At 53.0% G+C, this 22,218-nt stretch overlaps 1 protein-coding gene across 2 annotated transcripts in view; it reads left to right on the top strand.

The window, feature by feature from the left end:
* Positions 1 to 21,006, top strand: part of DPYSL3 (dihydropyrimidinase like 3) — a 38,993-nt gene extending 17,987 nt beyond the window's left edge. For both annotated transcript variants that reach the window (XM_080400641.1, XM_080400642.1), the window contains exons 2-14: positions 3,422 to 3,510; positions 5,841 to 6,025; positions 7,079 to 7,243; positions 7,400 to 7,461; positions 7,836 to 7,916; positions 10,273 to 10,341; positions 12,850 to 12,970; positions 15,008 to 15,164; positions 17,617 to 17,758; positions 18,108 to 18,278; positions 18,879 to 19,058; positions 19,678 to 19,840; positions 20,309 to 21,006. In XM_080400641.1, the coding sequence (XP_080256767.1) occupies positions 3,422 to 3,510; positions 5,841 to 6,025; positions 7,079 to 7,243; positions 7,400 to 7,461; positions 7,836 to 7,916; positions 10,273 to 10,341; positions 12,850 to 12,970; positions 15,008 to 15,164; positions 17,617 to 17,758; positions 18,108 to 18,278; positions 18,879 to 19,058; positions 19,678 to 19,840; positions 20,309 to 20,397 (1,674 nt within the window). In that variant the 3' untranslated portion in view covers positions 20,398 to 21,006. The remainder of the gene's footprint in view (positions 1 to 3,421; positions 3,511 to 5,840; positions 6,026 to 7,078; positions 7,244 to 7,399; positions 7,462 to 7,835; positions 7,917 to 10,272; positions 10,342 to 12,849; positions 12,971 to 15,007; positions 15,165 to 17,616; positions 17,759 to 18,107; positions 18,279 to 18,878; positions 19,059 to 19,677; positions 19,841 to 20,308) is intronic.
* The last annotated feature ends 1,212 nt before the right edge of the window (positions 21,007 to 22,218 follow it).

Here is a 22,218-nt window from a genome sequence, read left to right on the forward strand (position 1 = left end):
CAGCGGTCAGGTGCAGTCGTGTGGCACCTTTTGCTCATGCTGCTGCTTTGGCATGCCCAACCCTTTGCACAGAGGCTGGTCCCCACGTGCTGTGTGCAGGCAGAGGCGTCTAGGCATGGCCCCTGGGCATGCTCGCCCCCCCCCCCTTCCCCCCCCCCCCCCATCCCCGCCATGCTTCTGCCAGCCGGCAAGCAAGGTGCTCCCTTGCCAGGGTGCAAGAGGGCTTTTCCATCTGCTGACAATGGCTGATAACAGCCCAACACTGCCTGGCGGGGAGACGTGGTGGGTGTGGAGACGCACAAATGAGCCCTGGCAGGGGAAACAGTGCATTTACTGTAATCTGAGGCTGCTCTGGCGGTGTGTGCTGCAGAAGCCTGTCTATTAAGTTCCACTTGTTTCCTCCTAACTGCTTCATCCTCTTCCTTTCTTGCTCCCCTGCCTCTCGGCATCTGGGTGCCCTCCTGAATGATACCAGAGCCTGTAGCTGTGGTGTCACTTGGATTTTACTCATTTTATTTAATTATATTTTTTTCCTCACAGCTGGTGGGTAGGCACTGATGCAGCCCTGCTCTCCGTGGGCGCGGGGGGTGTCTGGCAGTGCCCGATCCCCTGAATGAACGCCTTGTTTGTGCCCCAGCCATTAAGGACCTCACCGTTCTGTGTACTGAGTTAGCACTGAGCAGCCCTTCACATCTGCCACAGAATGACCATTTGTGTTTGTGGGCAGGCATATTTTCTGAGTTCATATTAACAGTTTATTCAGTAATTGTCAAGTGCTGTGGTCTCCTGCCCCCGCGCTGCCTGTGCCTGTCTCCCTTCACTTTGTCTTGTCCCATGCACAGGGAGAAGAGGCCAGCATCAGTATTTGCTGGTGCTTCTGCACTCTAGTGAGAACGAGCTTCAGGGCCTTTGGGAAAGCAAGTTGGGCAGGTTTAAAGGACAAGGCAAAAAAAAGTGGAAGCCCAGTTGTGTTACTGGATCTGGGCAGGTAGGCTCCCATTTTTTTTCTCACTATGTAGGCTAGGTAAAGCCAAGGAGGGTCTGCCAGGGCATAGGGGTTATGTGGGAGAAACTGTATGTACAGTTGACTGAAATACAAAACAATGAGTCCTTCTCTGTGTTTTGACTGTGACCCTGATTCTTGTGTGGCTGATACCTGATACTGTTGCTTGGTAGTTTCTACCTATGTTTCTTGTGCTGTTACTTAAATATTCATCATTTGCATGCATGGGAGTCATGGCTCAGCTGCTTGTCCCCTGTCACTGACAGGCTATAAGCAGGCTGTGGTCATGCTTTGCTCTTTTAGGGATTTCTGAACTTAAAATTACAGTATTGTTAGTGAGTCGACAATTGGATTGACACAAAAGGACGGACGAGTGTCCTGTGATGGGGAAGGAGAATCAGTGGCTCATCAATAGCATTTGTTTGTGCTTGGGGTCCTTAGCCCCAAAGCTGAGCATCACCTGCAGATGATGGGCAGAGATGCAGCGCAGGCTGAGATCTGGCTGTCTGTGCCAACACGTACCCAGCTGTCCTCCTGCCTCAGCTGTACTTGAGGCAAAGAGCTGCAGGTGAGAGGTGGTGATGGTCCCCCAGGTCGCTAGTTGAGGCCGGTATCATCATGTGCTGCTTGTGATCTGTTAAAGCTAGCTGTTTAAGGGAGCTGCGCAGGGAGGTCTGTGACCAGCGACATGCCCTTGCTTCCAGACCCCCGCTTAGCCAGCACAGTTCTGCTAGACTTCTGGGGGAGGAGGGGAGCTGACCCCAGGTCTGCTCGTCGGGGAGGATGGTGGATCGGATGGGAACACAGGAACAATCCGGACGTGCGCTTTTCTTGGTGAGGGGCGAGGCTCCTGATCAGTGTTACGCTGTGCTGAGGGGGGGGGGGGGGGGGTAAGTCCCACTTGCTGGGACTCGGGGTGCTGCTCATCGATGGGTGCAGCTGTGGGCAGGCACCTGCCTGGGAAGCGAGGGGAGACTGTGGTTCTTCCCCCTATGCCAGCGCTGAGCTGCTGCCGGGCTGAGCGCACCGTGCGTTCTGATCCTTTCCCCACCCAGTTTCTTTGTCTCGACTGTGTGGATGAGATTGCTGTAAAAACGCTCACGGTCTCCCCTCGCTTTGGCTGCTGCAAGCTGCAGGGATGTGGGGGGATTCTCCTGCATCCTTCTGTTGCCAGGGAGGAAACTGCAAATTACCACCACTGTGGTGATACTGCTAGAAATCACCCCAGGGGCAGCGGATGAAGAACAAACCCAGTTCTCTGTAGGGGAATTAATTGTGCAAGAGGTTCACAGAACGAGGCTGGCGTGTGAGCCCTGCTCGAAGGCTCTGGTCAGCCGCGGTCCAGGCTCGGGACTGTGGAACAGGTTGTATTCACCTGTCAAAACCTGGGCTGTGGGCACTGGGGCGGGGAGCAGAGGGGGAAGGTAAGGGGAGCTTAGAGCTGGAGGGTCGTTGGAGATGTTTTAAGCAGTCAGGAAGTGCATATTCTCTGGAACAGCATGATTGGCTTATGTCACCTGAATTCATGGTAGCCATGTGTGAGATCAGGCTGTTTGCCCCTGCCCTGCCTGCAGCTGGTGTTCGGACTTGTGCAGGTGGAGGTAGAAGAGCAGGACCTCAGCCTTCCCAGCTCCTCAGGACAGGGTCTGTTCCCCACAGGACAGGGTCCGTTCTCTCCCATCAGCGTACGCTGGGGTGCCCAGGTCCAAAAGCGTGTGTACAGGAAGGGTGTAAGAGCCGGTGTGGTCTGGGCGCTTCCCCACCATCCAGCTGCGCTCCTTCAGAGAAGGCTGCTGGCCACTTTAGGTCAGTAGAAAGGACAACAGAGGAGGTGGTAAATGATGAGTCGGGAATGCAGTTTAATGTCTTCTGGGTCTTGTGTAGCCCTGTGACGTTTCTGAAACGGCTCAGAAGGACTACCCCGAGCATTGCAGAGGCGGGATGGATTCCAACAGCAGATGCATCGTCTTCAGGGCTGCCTGTCCTGTTAGTGGTCTTTGCGAGGTGATAACAGATTAGAGAGATACACATTCTCATCTTTAATGCAACTTATTTTGTGTGGTATTTGGATAGGATTTAAGGACACGCCCCTAGTGACAAACTTGCTGTAAATAGTGGTGCTTCGCCTGTGCTGCCTGCAGCGACCGGGGAGCACTATCACCTTCACCTGCGGCTCTTTGTCTCAGGTGAACAGGCAGCACCTGTTCCGCTCAGACACAGCCCTAGGAGTGTGGGGGTTTTTCAGTCCTTGCTCTTGCCCTGTCGTTTCAAGTGTCGGTACAGATGTGAGCTTTCCACAGTGTCGGCTGTTGGGTGAGCTGACTGATGCAGGAGAGCATCCAAGAAGGGCACTGTCCTGGCCGCTGAGAAGTGCCTGTATTGCCTGCTCCTGACAGCTGCTTGTTCTTTCCTTCGCAGAGTGATCGTCTCCTTATTAAAGGAGGGAGAATAGTCAATGATGACCAGTCATTCTATGCTGACATCTACGTGGAGGATGGCCTCATAAAGTAAGTATGGGGCTTCTGTTATCTCCATCTCCCCTTGAATCAGCTTCGAGTTGGATGGCTATTGGTTTTTTGTGGATGTGGTCTGTACCCAAGTTGCTAGCCAGTAAAACTTGATAGCCTGCTCTGGTTAGCGGCTCAGCTCTCTGCAATGTGTGTGAGCACATACGTGATTGCCTGACACGTTTACTCAGTCAGTCCAGTGACTGAATTGCAGTCAGACTGGTGACTTCGTGATCCAGCGTCCATTGTACAACAAAGATGTATTTAATTGCACCAGGAACAAGTTTTATCTTTGACTCCTGTTTTGCTCTGTGTTAACACTATTAGCCTGAATAACCCCCCACAAGATCCCATTTGTTAGCACTAACAAGGACAGTGCTGTGCTGCAGGTCATCTGCAGCCTCGAGATTTTCAGGAATTGCAGGCAAACCTCTGGGTCCCCCCAGCTTCTTTGTGTGTGTTTTAGAGGTGCAGTGATAACTCCATTGTTTAAAGGCTGCAGTTCAAATGCGTCATGTTGGGACCCCAAGCTGGGTGAGTTAAAAGAACTGTGATAGTTCATAACAGGAAGACTTGAATAGGCGTTGCTTGCTCTATGGTAAGAGGAAAATATCCAGCCTTCCAACAGGATGGTATATTTAACAAATCCAGCAGCAGAGAAGTACTTCAAGCAGTGCGACTGTATTTTTATGAGGCTTTTTTTACCTAGTGGACAAGAGCATTCACGACTGACTAGTACTTGTACCCAGGCAGGGATCAGAGCCAGCTTCAGGTCTTGCTATGGCACAGACTTAGCTAGGTATCCTTGAGCAAATCACTTGGCCTCATCTGCAGCCTTGTGTGTCACAGAATCTCATTGCCTGGGAAGTGAAATGCTCTCACAAGTGAATTCTGGTAAGAATAGAGCAAGCAGTTTTAAATCCTTTGGTGATGGATTCATCTCAATAAAGGTGGTGGAAAGAGCTGCTGGTTTATTGCTGTGAGGACACTGGAGCCAGCAGTTCTGTCCATAGAACTTTTGTTATTCTAAGGAAAAAAAACTGCAAAGGGCTGAGGTTGAATGAAATGCAGAAATGGAATTTGCTCTTCATTTACCTCCCCAGTATCCCAAGGAATTCAGATGTTTTCCACTAAAACCAACTTGTCTTTTGTCTTGGTTTATTCAGGGAAGACTGAGGAAGGCTTGATGAAAATAGGATTTCTGAAAGAAGAGATTTGAAGGCTGAGTGCTACATATGGACAGATAAAGGGATTGAGGGGGCAGGGGGCTGAGTGAAAGGAGCCCTCAGGTTCAGGTGACCTGGCCTGCAGGAGGTCTTGAGTACAGCCAGGGGGGAGACTGTTGTGTGTTGGAACAGTACAAACTCCAGAGAGCTATAGTGGCGTTTTAATTTAGGAGTACACGTATGCTGGAACTTTTTAGGTTTCCTGTTTTCAGAAGATATTTTTAGGTACTTGGGATTTTAGCTGCCTTCACTACAGCGTGGCCCTGCTGATAGCAGAGGTGTCCTTCAGGGCCATGAAGGTGACAGCATGAGAGGGGAGGGCTCTGGCTGCGCTCCTTGCGAAGAGAGTGAGCCCAGCACTTCCAGGCGGTGCTGCGAGCCCAGCCGGGCTGTGCTGTGCACTTGGTGAGCTCCTCCCCAGCTTCCTGGAGGGAGGCTTCCCTTTACCCTCGGGACCTTGTGCTGTGAGCAGCGTTACAAGTCCCTGATGAGCCCTGAGCTGGTCTAGCAGTTGTGGCATTACAGTGGGAAATCATCTTTGTAAGTAAGCCTCAGACTTGAGCCTTACTTAAGGTGGGCAGAGGGACGGGGGAGAGGAGAGATTAGGGATGCAGCTTACTGGAAACAGGGCTGGTGTTGGGTTTTGTGAGCATGCACCCTCGGTGAACAGGTAGGACTGCTACACTGGCAATGCTTGCAGGACCTTGACTTGTGAGTCTGTGGGGTACGAAGTGTCCTAGGCAGCTTCACACCATACGCTGCAGAGATCTGCATGCCTGTCAGACCGTGCTCCCCAGCGACCCCAAACCTGTGCCTGCCCCAGGCAGCAGGGCTCATCACAGACACCACTAGAGCAGTCAGACAGATGGCAGCCACCCCTGGACTGTGCAAATCGTAGGTTTAAGCAAGCTGGACAAGTGTGCATTTTGCTGCAAGGTGAGGTGGTTTGACTGTGCTGGCTCCTGCAAGGCCAGGTCTGGGAGTGCGAAGGAGGGTGGCATTGCTGCTGCCGGCGCGAGCGGACCTGGCTGGACTGTTCATTGCTTATGTTGTGGCTGGTTGTCCTTTGTGGGGGGCTCACTCATCTTGGTGTCATCTCATCAGGCAGATCGGAGACAATCTGATTGTCCCTGGAGGGGTCAAAACCATAGAAGCCAACGGGAAGATGGTGATCCCTGGAGGAATTGATGTTCACACTCGCCTGCAGATGCCATACAAGGGGATGACAGCTGTGGATGATTTCTTCCAAGGAACGAAAGCAGCCCTGGCTGGTGGCACCACCATGATCAGTGAGTGCAGCAGGCAGGTCCTGTGCATGACAGCACCCAGCATGCTCGGAACATTGCCCAGTTATTTCTTTTTCTCTTTGCTTTTCTCAGTCATCTTTGCTTAAAAGGTCCATGACAGTGCGCGCTCATCTTTTCTGCGATCTCTGTCAATACAGTTTAGAGAGCGAGGATTGGGATGAATCTTTGGGACCCTTATTAATAATGAAGGGGTGGGACAGGGGATTTGTATAGGATCCCTTGCCCTTGCAGATCCGATGTTCTGCAGTGCTTCGTTGTCTGCAGCCACTGTGCCACTGGGACCCTCAAAAAGGAACAATGGCGTAACGTTTTTCCTTGTTAAATAAAAATAGGGCAGCATGATGCTCAGATGACTCTGAGCAGAGGAACAGAGCAATGTCCTGGCATCTCACACTGCCTGGAAATAAACAGTGCTAACGAAAAAGGAAACGGAATTCTGAGGTCCTTCCCTGTAGAGGGCCACTGCTGGGCACTGGTTTGAGGTCCAGGTTTTAATGCTGTGCAATGGTCACAGCTGCATGCACCGCAGGGTTTCTTGGGATGCAGGAGCAACTGTTCATCCTTCCAGTAAAGGACTGGGTTTCTTCTCCCCGCACCGGTTCTCCTTCCCCCTGGGCCAAGAGAATAAGTTGTGCGAAATGGACTGTGGCAGGGCATGAGGATTACATGGTGGGCCGTAAAAGGTGCATTAGTATTGTGGCGTGGGAGGAGGCTGTGTGTTAATGGGGTGGAAGTCGGGGTGAGGAAGGACAGGATCCTTCAGCTATCAGCTGATTTCTCAGCAGAAGCCTGTAAAAGCCCCTGGTCCCATGCCAGGGGCCATTAAGCAAAGGCTCTGTGTGCTTCCCTGCCAACAAATGTGTTTAGAGGAGCAGGGCTCACCACGGCAGCGATGGGGACCTCTTCGGAGCTGCCCTGCAGCTGCTGAGGAGACGAGCCTGGGCTTGTGGGGATGGCCGGCAGCATGCAGGGCTGCGGTGGGGTGGCCGGGGCATGGACCCCCTGCCAGCCCTTGCCCCCGCTGTGCCCCTGCAGTGGACCACGTGGTGCCAGAGCCCGAGAGCAGCTTGGTGGAGGCGCTGGAGCGGTGGCGCGAGTGGGCCGACGGCAAGGCTTGCTGTGACTACGCGCTGCATGTGGACATGCCGCGCTGGAGCGACCGTGTCCGGCAGGAGCTGCACACCCTGGTCCAGGAGAAAGGTTTGCTGCCCGCCGCTCCCAGCTCCAGCCTCAGCCAGCCCCGTCCTCGCTGAGGGGTGGCCATGCTTCGGGTGCCTGCTGGGAGCCTTGAGCTGTCCTGTGAGGGGCTGGCGGGGAGGGAGAGCCCTGGCTCACCCCTCTCTCCTCTGCCCCTAGGAATTAACTCCTTCATGGTGTACATGGCCTACAAGGATTCGTACCAGATGTCGAACACCGAGGTGAGATGCCTTTGGCATGAGGGGCGGCGGGGGGCGGCAGCCGCGGGGGGCACAGGGAGGCTGGGGTGGCAGGCGGCCCCTCTCCTCTTCCGCCTTTGCAGGGCCGCCCAGGCTGTGGCCGTGGTGGGCTGGCCAGATGCTGTGCTGCGGCTGGAGACAGGGGTCTGGCCTGGAGATCACCAAGAGCATCCACCGGCAGCCATGGTCTTCGGAGAGCAGCGCCTGGCACCGCCAGAGCTGGCCCACAGCAGGCCCTGCCACTGCCAGGGCCGCGGGCTGAGGGGTGCCATGGGGGTGTGTGGGGGGTGCCACGGCCATGCGCAGCCTGGGCAGTCTGCTTGCTTGGCAATCAGTTTCTCTTGTCTCCATTTCAGCTGTACGAGATATTCAGCTGCCTGGCAGAACTGGGTGCCATAGCTCAAGTTCATGCTGAAAATGGAGATATAATCGCACAGGTAACTAACTGCTCTTCTGGTACGCAGGGACTGAAAATCTGTCCCAGGCAGGTTCGGTGTGGGACATTAGCAAAATGACTACAGCTGCATGGATGTCTTTTGCTAGGTGATCTCTTTGCGGCTCGAGCAGCAATATCACATTTACCAAGATTTTCTGCTGTATGTGGTCCATAAATGAATCTGAAATAGCAAACTAGCAATTTAAATGGAAGAGAGCAGGCTCTCAAGTATGGTATGTTCACTCCAGCCACAGCTCTTTTTTCAGTGTGGAGAGGTGGAGACCTTTGCCTTGCACATAATTAGCTAAGAGACTGAAAGTGTATTGAGAAGTGCTGCAGCAAGAGAGGAATTTTCTCCCTGCTGTAAGCAAGCAGCCGGCTAATGGAGCTGGATTTGTGAGGGAGTTGTTATGAGGGATGTGGTTGGGTGGGTAAGTAGGTGGTCTGTATTGGCCTGCTGCTTTTTAATTGGTCCTGGATGAGAGAAAGTCCAAATGTTTTGATTTCCATTAAGACAGAGAAGACATTGCTCAGTTATGCTCTGCAGCTACTTGTTTTTGCCTGTCTCTCGTTCTTGGGAGTTGAAGGAGTGTGAACTAAGAGGGCATTCTTTGAACATCCTCTCAGACTACAAGAGTCAGTCTTTCTTTGGACATTTTAGAGCTGCAGTGCACAATTGTATGGCACTTTCACATGGATACAAAGAGTGATCAGAGGAGTTGTATTGCCTAGAGCTTACCTCTACTTCAGCACCAGCCTAACCACAAAATGCCCCAAAACTAATAGCTGGTAGCACTTCACAGCCCTGGGAACTGCTTCCTTCTGTCAGGACTGATTGAAACATCACAGGCTGGTGTGGAGCTCAGTGTTGTTAGCACAGAGACACGATGCTTGTGGTCATCTGCTGGTGGTGGTTCCCAGGAAGAAAGCAGAGGATTTGTTCTCTGTACTCGTCATTTCAGTCCATTTTACTTTCAGTGGTCCGGGCAGCTGTGTGTTTCTCTGGAGTTTGGTCAACACGGGAGAGGAGGTTGCAGGGGAAGAGATGTGATGCACGGCCTGAACAGAAATAGGACATGAGCAGAGCTCTAGACTTCAGACTGATGTGCTGTAGGTGGTGAGAGAGTGCTTCTTGTTTGACGAAGAGCAAGACGCATTAGGAGTGTTAAGTCCTTGCTTGGTGCTTTCACTGTAGCAGAGAAGGTGTCAGAGGAGGTAACACACAGCACTTACCTGCTGTGAAGCCTCATCCTTTGATACACTCCTCCAACAGCTGTCAACACATCTGTTATCGTTGCTGGAGTTACACAGTCCTGACAGAGATTGGTGGCATTATTTAATGCTCATAATATACTCAGTACTCTAGGAGATGCAAGAAAAAGTGCATAAACCTGCTTGATTACAGGCTTACTATTACTGCTGCTGTACATCCACTTCATGCTCCACAACACCTCTTGGAGAAATGTTGCTTGCTGTGCAGCTGCACATGGTTTCTGCAAGTCAAGGGCAGGTGTTGGGTGGCAGCAAACATGGGCATTGCCACAGGCAGTGACAGCATGTGGTTGAAGATGTGAGGGTCAGAAAGATCCTCCAGGCCTGAAGGCCTCCAAGGCCAGAAAGGTGCCTTGGTCAGGGCAGACCATGAAGTCCCCTTGCCTGTTTCCTTTGACCTCTGTCAAAAGGAGATGATTAAGATGAGGGAATATGAGAGAAATCTCTAGGGTACAGGCAGGAGATAGGCAGGCCAGTGCATGTGGTGCACACACACAGTTGTCCATGGTCTTAATTATAACAGCAAAATACTTGGAATAACATTAATACAGGAACCAACACCCCACACCACCCGTTTCTAAAGAAATTTACACAGGACAGGTTTTAGCACTTGCTGATTTCCAGGTGATTAAATAACATCACTGGGGACCCAGGAGTAACCTTGGGAGGAGAATTTTTTTGCTGGTTTTAATGATTGTTTTCTCAATAGTTTCTACTTGGACAATTTGCTTTTCAGAAGGGGAGTCAGGGAGAGCCTTGGAAAGGGACTGTAAACATCAAGTGGTATACGTGGAACTGGGGAGTTTTGTGCCTGTTTTTCACCCACACTGCTCATTTCATCCAAGAGGTTTCCTTTGGTGTCCGTGCTCCCTCCAAGCCCTCCTGTTTCCCCATCCTCCCTTTCTTCTCTCTCAAACCCCAAACCCCTTGAGGGTGCAGCAGCCTCTCGCTGTGCATGGTGGTCCCACAGGACATAAAGTGGTGGCAGTCCTGACAGAAGGGCTCAACACAGGAGGGATCTGCTTTTCTGTGTAGTTGATAGTTTCACAGTCTTGTAATGTCCCTCTGTCCTTTTGATGTCCTAGGAACAAACCAGGATGTTGGAGATGGGAATTACTGGCCCTGAGGGCCACGTGCTGAGCAGACCTGAGGAGGTAAGATGCAAAGGACAGTACCAGCCTTGCTCTGCACTGAAGAGCTTTCCCCACAAGTCACGGTAGAGCTTAGTGTATGTGGTGGGGCCAAGCAAGCAGTGTGTGTGTATGCATCCATGGGTATTCATTTATACAGGCAATACAGTCTTATTCATCAGCAGCTCAGGAAAGAGCAAAGTGCACATTTGTGACAAACGCTTTCCAGTCTTGCTCAAGTCTCCTAGCAGAGACGAGGGCTTCTGAGCCTCCCAGAGATTAATCTATCGACAAAAAAGGTCTATTTGGCTGTAGCAGCATTTGGGGCTGGTCTGGGGGCATTTGTCTTGTATAGGTGCCTCCACGGGTGTGAGAGGCCTGGGAAGAACCAAATGGTGAGTTTTAGTTTCTCTGAAAATTCACTGTTCACGTCTGTCAGAGTGCAGACAGATTCCAGCCTCTTTCTGCTTAATCTCTGCTTAGGGTCTAAAGTGTGTTTCAAAATCAGATGGACAAAGACGTTGGTGGAACGAGTGGGAGGGAAGGAGAGGGGGGGAATTCCCTGGTTACAAATCATTGTCAAGACACTAATTAGATTACTTCTAATTTTAGCTCACAGGGTATTTTTCTGTTTGGTCCATTAATCTGAGTTGAGTCTAATTTTAGATAGGTTTTCTTGAGATAGCTCCCTGCTGAGAGGTGCTTTTAACTTTCTCCACAGCACGTGAAAGAAGAAAACAATAGGAATTTGGTACAATAGCAAAGCCAAGCAGGGGAGCACAGGAATATATTTGTACTTCAGGAAATAGAAATCAGTTGGCTTAAACTAAAAGTGTAAGAAGTTGACTGTATTGTGGCTGGTAACAACATATATAGCCTAGTGTACTACAGTGCTTATTCTCTTTGAAGTGTGAGAGTATAAAGCATTTTCCTGTACAGGGAAGACACTCAGTGTCAAATCCAGTAGATCAGAGTCCCACTGTGTGTAAACTGCCATTTATTTTTATGGCTCTAGACCCATTGCCTCTAGCTGGCAAGCTAACCTGCAATTGCAGGATGCTGTGGTTGTGCCAGGATTTGAGAACTGTCCTATTATCGTAAGATAGCACTGTGGCTCTTCTCGTCCAAAGCCAGTAAAACACTGTTGAGTGTTTGATCTTGAAATGCCATTAAAGCATAAGACAGATGAGGGCAGTGGAAGAAGGCTCTAGGTGCCATCTGTTCAGCCAAATCCAGATCTCATTGCCTTTGAAAATGAACACTGTCCCTTTTCCAGAACATAGTCTACCTGGGAAAATGTTAGGTAGACCGCAAATAACCCTTCTACCTCCTGTAAAGCCTTCAGGTTGATAGCAAAGGACAGGGAAAGTGGTCCATAGCTCTGTGGGTCTGCTCTGTCCCCGAGGGACCTCAGTGGGAGTTAAAGACATGCTATTCTGTCAAGTGCTGGTGGTGATTTGGTAGGGCAGGGTGGTGCTGTCCTGGATTGTTGCCTGCTCTAAAGGGTATTCAGTGACGGCTCTGTTTGCTCCTGTCCATATGCTAAACCCTGTCAACTACTCAAGTCCATAAGTGTGCTGACAAAAATGTTTTCTTGTTTAAATTTGTGTTTAAAATGTCTTTAAGCAGAAGAGAAAATCCTGTTTTCACTGTGCAGCAAATAGGCCTGCAGAAGTACTAGAGGTGTACGAGTGCACGTGTGTCTGGGTGCAGTGGTCTGATTCTGCTGCTGCTGGGAGAGTTAAGCTTACCCAGCCAGCTGCTGCGTTCCCTGCAGCTGGCGGCCCTGGCCTCCCCCGGGAGCTGGCTGATTGGTACATTGTCTTTTTAAGGCTTCTGTTTTGAACTTTCTCATGCCGAAGCTTGAAGCCAAACTGTAGAGCAAACACTTGGAGAACCTCTGGGGTTGAACTCAGGCTGAGCACGGACTGATGTAATAGTCCAAAGATATCCCCTGTGATGGAAATGCACCCTCTGCCAACAGCAGGACAGTGAAGCGTGGGGCGGGTGTCAGCAGGCTGGGATGAGCAGCAGCTGCCCCAGACAGCCAGACCCTGACGGGGGCAACCTACCAGCATGTAGCTCGTTGCACCCCAGCCACGGGCAGGGTGACATTTGGTAAAACCAAATTCAGCCGCAGGAGAGCCTGGAGCAGTGGGTGGTCTGGAAGGGCAGACCCTTTTGTTGTCTGGCGTCAGCCTGGGAGCCATGCTGTCAGGCGTGGGCAGCAGTCCCTGGGCTTCTCTGGCTGTCAGGAGAGCTGGAACCAGGCAGTGGAAAAAACAGCAGATGCAGCTCTGTGCTGGCCCCTGAGCACCAGGCAGTGCTCCCCTGCCAGGCATCCTGTGGCTGCAGCCTGCGGGGAGGCCAGGCCCTGAGGAGACTGAAGCTTCTCCCCTCGGGTCTTCTTGGTTAACCTGCCCTTGGGGAGCCAGGGGTGCTGGCAGCAATCCGTGGTGTGCCAAGAGGAGCACGGGCTCCTCCCTGGCCACCCAGTGCTCTTCTGCAGCCATGCACTATTCTCTCTTCCAGCTGGAAGCCGAAGCTGTCTTCCGGGCCATCACTATTGCCAGCCAGACCAACTGTCCTCTCTATGTGACTAAAGTGATGAGCAAAAGCGCTGCTGACCTCATCTCGCAAGCCAGAAAAAAAGGTGAGTGGCAGCTGCTGCCGCACACAGCCTTGCTGTTGCCCCTGGAATCCTGGACAGCTGGATTTAGTGGTCCCTGTGTCATCATGGTTGTTTTGCCAAGACCACCACTGTGTCTTGAGTGTAGTCTAGTACTTTCCCATAGGCGGGGGAGCAGCTAGTTCAGGGATTTACCTGACTTGTGAAGGGCACGGGAACACTGCACCAGATCACATGGAGCCACCTCCTGTTGCACGTCAAGTGACATCAGCATGTGGGTTGCAAGTAGGAGCAATGTTCTAAACACCAAAGTTTGCCTGTGGCTGTGAAGGGCTCTCTGAGGAGACGCGTCCGATCCCTGTGCAAGTGGTTTGAGCTGCTGCATATAGCTCTGGCTTCCCCTTGAAGTGCCAGCCCCTCTGAGGCACCTGAGTGCCTTTTCGGGTGGCTGGAGGCTCTGTTTGTCACCGGTGATGGAGCACAGGGACTCCCCACATGCACATGGGCACATCCAGAGCCACGTTCAGTGAACTGTGTGCCCCTGCCCCATCAGCTGGTGCACGAGGAGGCTGGTGGGCAGCTCTTCTCTGCCAGACCCCAGGTGCCTGTAGTAGCAGCTGCCTGCTCATGTCCATCACTCCTGGCTGGCAGGAAGGACACGTGTAAACACACACAGGTACTTTGAAAGGCACCGCTCGGTGTCCACCCCAGGTTTCCATCTGGGAACAGCCCAGCTGGACCTTTCTTCCATGCTGCACAGCCAGCTTGCAGAGGAGCACACGTGCAGTCTGGGGTGAGTGAGGCGCCCTTACAAACAGGACTGTAGGATGGTGCTGGTCCACAGATTGGGCTGGGTGACCAGCAGGTACCTGTGGTTAGCCAATGTGCATTGATTCCAGCTCAGACATGGGGGTTCTGCCAGCCTGGCTGCTTTGGGACCAGGGTTTCTCCTGGGGGTTAAGGAGCAGTGCACCCTCCTGCCTTTGGGCAGGGAGAACAGAACTTTTAGCTGAGTGGTAGTAAGGTTCTGAGGATCTGCAGCCTCTATAGAAAGAGGGGAAGGGGAAATGTAAAAAATGAATTTGTAGAGAGGGTCTTGGTGGAGTTGGTAGCTGTGGGACATAGCAATGCCAAGTGTCTCCCAGAAGTACTTGCTCGGGCTGTGGAGCATTTGGAAGGAAAACCACAATTTCTCAGTCCCCATCCTAGCTTAGCAGCATGACGAGCCCTGCTCCGCAAAAAGCGTTTGGTCACCACCTGCTGCTGTCTCCCCGGGGCTGTCCCTGGTGTGGGGCACCAGAAGGTGAGTGAGGAACAGGAGAGGGGGACTAGCCTGCCAGTCTATGGTGGCACATGGTAAATATTTATGAGGGATAAGGGAGGAAGAATGCACAGCCGATGACGAAGGACATGGTGAGAGGCTTGGTTGCTGGTCTGGCATGGGTTCAGTGTCAGCGTTGTGCTCTGCCTGCCATTGTGGGCTGTCATTTCTTATCAGGTTGCCAGTCTCCTGCCAGGTGTGCCTGTGCAGCTGGTCAGCTCTGAGGTGTGACTGTTGCTCTCGGACTGAAAGTCTGTGGGGTGAAATGCCCCCGCTACAGCGTGGGGACACCAGTGCTTGCAGGGGGGGGGGGGCAGGGACCAGGGGCCTCACTTCCCAGGAGAGTGGTCGGGGCAGGGCAGGTTGGAAAGCAGCCATCAGCTAGAACAGGAGACCGGGTTGCAAGCGTCGTTTGTCTCCGTGGTGTCTTCTGGGGAACACAGCTCTGTGGCTGTGCCTTCCTGCACTGTGCTCCAGCCAGGCTTGCTGCACCAGCAGGACCTGTGCCCTTAAAGCAGGAGGGCCCTACAGGGGTGGTGGACAGGGCTCACCCCTGACATCGATGCGGGCCTTGCTGTTCCTCCTGCCTGCCCCAGCACCTGAGGTCCAAGCAGGCAGTGTGGGACAGCCCAGCATGGGTCTGGGTGTTCTCTGGGCACGGCAGGCTGTTGGTAGTGCTGTGGGACAGAGAATGTCTCCAGGCTCCACCAAAACGGTGTCCTTTCTGTCCCCCTTTCCAGGCAATGTGGTGTTTGGTGAGCCGATCACGGCCAGTCTCGGGACTGATGGGACACACTACTGGAGCAAGAACTGGGCCAAGGCTGCAGCATTTGTGGTCTCTCCACCTCTGAGCCCAGACCCAACAACTCCTGACTACATCAACTCCCTCCTGGCCAGGTGAGTGATAGCTCTGCTGGGCAATGCCGTTACTGGCAAGAAGTGGACTCTGACCTCAGGTAGGGAAGCAAGAGGTTGGGGTGGGTAGGCTGGGGGTCAAATACAAAATGGGCATTTTCTCACGCCTGTGCAGGTGAGCAGTAGTACAGCCTGAGGAGTGCCGGAGGCCTTTAAGGGCAGCTCGTGCACATCTGACAGGGATGGTAGGTCGTTTTTTCACCCTCAAGGCAAGGGGGTGGGGCAGGGATTTGTTGAAAATAGAGAGCAAACAACAAAAGCACTTCAGCAATTTGCTTTGACCTTTCACAGTTATACTCCATCCTCTCACTGGCAAGGCACGCACAGCAGCTAGGGACACAGAGCTCATTGCTGGCCCTGTCCACGCGCCACGTGTGAATTGCACACCCCTCTCACCCGGTGCTTGCACATGGAACTGTGCGTGTGTCGGCTGCTCTGTGTTAGCCAGGGGATGACTGACGCTGGGCGGGTTGTAAATGGAAATGACCTTTGAAGTAATGCTGGAAACATTAGGACTAGATGAGCAAGGGATGACTGGTCAGTAAGAGGTGTCTTGGCAGAGGGACATGTTAGAATAAACCTGGGTTATGCCAGGGTGGAGATGCCATGGCTGGTGTAAGAGAGGTGCCAGTGCATTTGCAGTCTGAATATGCAGCTCACCCTGGATTTTGCTGTGGTCAAGGAGTAAAAGATGCCTCTGTTCGGTCTGGATGTATGAATTAGGAGAAGGCCTTAGGTTAGGGACTGGCAGGCAAAAGCGAGCCCAGCTCCTGAACTGGCTTTCTAATCCTTCCCTTCCACTTCAAATACACCCCAGATCTCAGAGAGGCAAGTCCCTGCAGCCCACAGGCATCTGTCCTAACACCTTTCCTCTGCTGTTTTCTGTAAGGCTTCAGCAGGAGGAGAGGCTGTGAAGCTCCAGCTGGGCTGGGTGGCTTTTCTTCCACCGGGATAAATCTGGTGGAGATTAGGAAGCGTGTTGTGTCATCAGCCTGGGCCTGTGGCTGTGCAGTCAGTCAGACATATGGCAGAAATTATCAGAGGAAGATGGAGATTACTAGTGGATTAAGGGCTGATTCGCAGCCCCGAGCAGAGACGTCATGGCCACACCGGTTCAGGTGCAGGCAGTCTGGGAGCCCAGGTGCTTGGACCACTTGCCTCCTGCGGGAGTGCTGGGAGGTGGCCTGAGCTGGTCTGCTTCCTTTTGCCCAGTAGCGATGACTTTCCAGCTGCTGCCTGTCTGCTGCTCCCCGAGGGCTCAGCAGCAGCTGGGTGACTTCCAGGGAGCCATGGGCTGTTCCTCACCTTGCCTTGCCTGTCAGCAGCTCGCTTGCTCTGCCTGTTCCTGCCCTCTGCCATCATTGTCAGTAGCTGGATGGGTCAGGGCATCTCGTCCAACCAGTGGCCCCTTTTGGGCAGAGAGCTCTGGATAACAGTGTTGGGCAGCAGCTGTGCAGAGCACCGTAGTGAAGCTTTTCTGGGCCTTCTGGAGAGAGCTGCTTCCAGGGAGTCCTGACTCTCTTCATCCCACTGTCAAGTTTTTGTGTGGCCATGGGGGACGTCTGCTTTTGTGGTAGCGGTGTGGCAGAGATGCTGCAGCTTGGGCCAGGCTGCCCTTCCAAGCACACCTTCTCAGTCTGCGCTGTGGGCTGCTGTAGCTCGTGCTGTCATTGTCCGTGCAGGGCTAAGAGGAGCCTTTGGTGAGCTCCTGCCAGAGGAAATGTCTCAAGCCAGAGCCCTGGAGCAGGGCTGAAGTGCTCTCCTCACTGGGGAAGGCTGGCATTGTGAGCAACGGTAGCCCACAGGCTCAGCCCCCTGTAAGCCGCTCCTGCAGCCGTGTCCCCTGTCCCAGCCTGCAGCAGGCTTCCTGTGGGGCAGGGGAGGGCTGTGCTTGCCCCTCGGGGTGCAGGAGCTGGCAGTACACGGTGAAAGGGCTGGCTGTGGGGGACAGTCCTTGGGTGGAGAGGCTCTTCCTCCCTGTGCAGCAGAAAGGCTGCTTTCCCAAGCAGACCTGACAAACTACCAGAAATGTTTTTTCTGACTCACAGTGGGATGTTTTTTTTTTTTTTTCTGTGTTAGTGCAAATGATGGAGTTGGTATGGAAGGACATCTTTTGGCCTGACACAAAGGCCACCCTGTCCTGCAGAAGCCAAGCTGCTGACTCCTCTCGTGTGCAGGGTACTGGCTGTGCCACTGGCGGGCAGCACAGCATGGCAGAGCTCTCTTGCCCCCGTGCTGCCAGATGACGCAGCTGCCACAGGGGCAGAGTTGGGTAGGAGTCTTCAGACTGAGGGGCTGTAGAAATGAGGGTGTGGAGTAAAACAGAACTGAGCCAGGGGCTGCCCGTGCCCAGAGGGGATCCATGGCCCTCGTGTCCCTGCTGTTGTCTGACAGCAAAACAACTGACGATGATTTTGTTACCACCACCCCTCAGTGGTGACCTGCAGGTTTCGGGAAGTGCCCACTGTACATTCAGCACCGCACAGAAAGCAATTGGAAAAGACAACTTCACAGCGATTCCAGAAGGGACCAACGGCATAGAGGAACGAATGTCTGTCATCTGGGACAAGGCAGTGGTAAGAGTCATTCCAGGGAGAGGGCAGAGCGGGCAGGGTTGGCAGGCACCTGAGACCTGTGCTTTTGCCCCTGCAGAGCTGAGCACCCAGCTGCCTGTCTCTCCTCTCTGGCTTTGAGAGTCAGGACAAGCCAGAGCAGCAGAGGCAGCTGTCATGGGTTCAGCATGAACAACCAGGAGCTGTGGCCATGCTCCCCGGTTTCAGTTTGTCTGGCACCAATAACAAGATCAGCCGCAGTGGTCTGGGTCCAGCCAGCCAGTGGCTTGTGTGGGAGTGAGTCTGGTACTTGCTGGGGCTCTTACTCTCCCTTTTCCCATAAGACCTCTTAGTTCTCTTCGTGTCTGAGCAGGCCACAGGGAAGATGGATGAAAACCAGTTTGTGGCTGTGACAAGCACTAATGCTGCAAAAATCTTCAACCTGTACCCACGGAAAGGGAGAATAGCAGTGGGCTCAGACAGTGATCTGGTTATATGGGATCCCGATGCAGTGAAGATCGTCACAGCAAAAACTCATCAATCTGTAAGCCCTTTGCTTGTCTGTGGGAATGCTGGAGGGTGGGGTGCGAGTGGCACTGGGTGAAGGCTGCCTGGCTGCTGCGAGTGTGGTGCTGCACTGCTGTGCTGGGCTCCAAGGAGGAGGGACTGAGTCCAGGCTCCATGTGATGCCAGCTGTGACTGTGGGGTAGCATGTTTGTGAACCCTGGGCTCTGCATACAGGGCTTTTCTCGCCCTGCTCTGTTGCTCTTCTCCTGAGCCTGGCCCATGCAGGTGTAGGGGCACACATTTCTCCTTATCTGGGTTCCTCTTCCAGGTACAAATTTCTCCTGGCTTTGCCAGCATGCTTTGTTCATGCCTTACCTCAAGCCTAGGTCCTGCCCTCCTCTGTTGTTTGAGTCCTTGCTCACAACGAGCTCTAAAGCAGCTGGTCCTGGTTTGTGTTGGGAGCTCTGGTGGGTTCTTAGTGTGAGGGACTAGTGACATAGAGGTATCCTCTGGGGCAGGGAAGGCTGTTACTTTCCCTGCACTAGTGACTTCAGCAGTGAGATGTGGGGACTAAACAGCCCTGAGTGGGCAGGCAGTGCTCCTGTCCCTCCTGACCACCATCCTCTGGTTGCTGCAGGCAGCTGAATACAACATCTTTGAAGGGATGGAGCTACGTGGGGCCCCGCTGGTTGTCATATGCCAGGGGAAGATCATGCTGGAGGATGGCAACCTGCATGTGACCCAGGGGACTGGACGCTTCCTGCCCAGCAGCCCTTTCCCTGACTATGTCTACAAGCGCATCAAAGCCAGGAGGAAGGTGAGGAGATGGAGGTGCCAAGAGACAAAACTGGGGCACTGTTAGCCCAAATTGTCTTCTTCTCTAATAACGGGTTGGTTTTCTGCTGCTGTTCTCACTGGACCCTGGAAACTGTGGCAGACTGGTGTATTCTGAACCTACGGCTGGGATAGCTAAGACTTGGGTAGAGGGCTTTGACCTTAGCGTTGATGGTGTGCTAGCACTGGAGGCAGATGCTCGTCTGGTCAGCAGTGTGGGATGTGTGCCCTTGTTGCTGTCCTGCTGCAGCCAGAGTCTGGAGGGAAGTGCAGAGTGAAAAATGGAGAGACTGGGCAGAATGACCTTCCCCATCCATCAGCATACACCTGTGCTGAGGGGTTGCCTGTTGCACCAGGCTCTGCACACTCTGCAGGGTGGGAGGGAAGGGAGGCCCTCAGCTTGCGGTGGGTGGGGGGCTGTGCCAGGCTTCAGTGCTGCAGGGAGGTCTTGGGTGTGCAGGGCAGAGGGGGGTGCAGGGTTGGCAGCGTGAATTGCCTCTGCAGTGGGGCTGGGGAGCCAAGGATCGCTGGAGCGTGGAGCTGCCATCGGCAGGATGCTCCCTGGGAGCAGAGAAATGTCACTGTCTTCTCTCTGGTGACAGATGGCAGAGATGCATGCTGTGCCCCGGGGCATGTATGATGGACCCGTGTTTGACCTGACCACCACGCCCAAGGGGGGCACTCCTGCGGGGTCAACCAGGGGGTCCCCCACGCGGCAGACACCCCCCGTCAGGAACCTCCATCAGTCTGGATTCAGCCTGTCAGGTGAACAGATGTGGTGGCTGGGCTGGGAGAGCACAGAGCCACTGGCCACGCTGTCCCAGCCTCTGGGCTGGGGCAGGAGGCTGCTGGGAGATGGCCTGGGGTGAGCCGAGCATGAGTGGAGCATGCCAGGGAGAGACCCTCCATGTCCCTTAAAGGCCACGGCTGGAGCTGGCCCTCTGGCATGCTGCACCTTGCAGTAGAAGCAAGGCAGACTGTGGCTGTGGAGGTGCCGGCACAGCATCAGACCCTGCTTCTGCCGTGTGGGTCTGTTCATGGAGGAGTGTCTACAGAGACATTCAAGCTGCTGCTGCTCTCAGGGCTGTTACTGGAGTTGGAGGGGGAACAGGTTGCTGCAGCCAGCCTCAGGATGCCCTTTGGCAAGACCCCAGGCTGCCTGACTACTCAGTCCTGTGAAGAAAACACTCTTTGCTTTCCCCCTTCCTTTTGTGCTTTCTTGTCCTCTCCCAGGTACCCAGGTTGATGAAGGTGTTCGCTCAGCGAGCAAGCGCATCGTCGCACCCCCAGGAGGCCGCTCCAACATAACCTCCCTGAGTTAAATGCCCCTGCCGAGAAGGAAACAAAATCCCTGTTCAAGTGAAGGAAGAAAAATGGTACATTGGTGTTTAAGAAGGAAAAGCAAATAAACCTGTTCTGAAGAATCAATAAGCCTCAAGCCTTATGTTTCACAAATGCTACTTGCTACCTAGCTTTAAAGATACTGCTTCATTTTGTTTTATGCATAGCCTTAAAATTCTGTTGTTGTGGGTTTGGTCGGGTTGTGTTTTTACTCTTCCTTTCTGTATGCATGCCGCTCAGACAGGTCGCTCGGTTCAGTGTGTTATTCGTGTTGAACGCGTGTGGGATGCCATGATGTGGGACAGCAGAAACGACCTGGTGTGAGTGAGCCAGCCAGGCAGGTGAAGTGGTGGGGGCCGGCCGGAGCCACAGTGTGGGACGGGGAGGCCAGGTTCACGGGAGCTGGTAGGGGCAGGTGGGTCTCTGTCGTGTTCATGTCCTTTGTCTCCACTCAACGCTTGTTGGAGTTTCACCATGAGGCCCATGAGGGAGCCCAAATCATCTCTGTAACAGCTGTCACAGCACCTCATGTAAGGAGTTTTACTACTTTGTACACTTTATTAAAAAAAAAAAGTTGTTCCTTCAAACAACTCATGTTGCTGGTTGGCTTTTTTTTATTCCTCAGGCTGCTGCTGCTGGGCAGGGGTGGTGTGAAGCTGTGCCCTGTGGGCAAGCTGGGCTCCAGGAGGGGCTTTGGGCGATGTTTGAGCTGGAGGAGCTGTGGTGCAGGGACAGGCTGTCTGGGGGAAAGCGTGGGGTGCTTGCTGCTGTAGGTGTCAGCGTATTGGTGTAACTTCATGGGCAAAAGCAAAGCTATTGGCAAAAGACCACATTGCAAGTGTTTGTAAAAGTCCATTTGGTTTGTCCGTCTGGTCTCTGGCTGCAGCCTGACCTGGCTACCACAGGCTGTTAATGCCCAGCCAGAGCTGCGCCTGTCACCTGTGTGGTGACAAGAGACCAGCTCCGCACGGCCCTGCCTGGGCAGTGTTTGTGTCTCCCCAGCTGGGGCTGGCTTGGAGGCTGTTTTCTGTGGGCACCTGTGAGTTAAATGCTCCCCTTCTATCAAGCAGTGTTTATCAAACTGAGGGTCACAGCCTTGTAAGGCTTGCAAAGCATGCAAAAAACCCTTGATTGTTTTTTAAATTTTACAAAAATTACGTGTCAATTTAGGCTATGCTAAATAAATACTTTTTTTCTTCCTTAAGTATTTGACCTTGAAATATTTGTTTTTACATGCCTGCAACTCAGACAGGACAAGTTGTCCGTGCAGCAGCCCTTAAGGGGCCATGCCAGAATAGTTGTGCCAGGGGTAGGGAAAGCTGTTCGTACTTTAAAGTTTTGTGAAGTCCCGCTATTAAGTAATTAAAGATTTTTCCCTGTTTCCTGGTAGTTATTAAGCTGAGACTGTGCCTCTGTTTACAGAGGAAGTTGGGAAAGGAGAGATGGTTGTAGGAGTCGTTGGGGGATTTTTAAAGGTGCCATTTAAAGTACTTGAGTTTTTTGGGGGGTTGGGTTGTTTTTTTTTCTGTCAGCCAGTACAACAGTATTTATACAGCAGTCGTTTTTTCCCTAGCGAGGAGCAGGACTAGATTCCTTGTCTGTGGCTCCAGATGAACACAGGTGGTGTACGAACTAACACCCACACCAGAGCAAGGTGGTGATAGCTGTGTGCTGTGCAGGGGATGGGTACAGCTGTTGGCACAGAACCTCTTGACTGTGCCTGGCCCCAGACCTGGTGCAGGACTGGGCAAAGAAGAGAGAATCCATGGGAAGTGCTGCGGGTGCTCTGGCTAGCCTCCCTG

Source organism: Falco punctatus, assembly GCF_963210335.1.
Source record: "Falco punctatus genome assembly, chromosome: 8".
NCBI lineage: Eukaryota > Metazoa > Chordata > Aves > Falconiformes > Falconidae > Falco > Falco punctatus.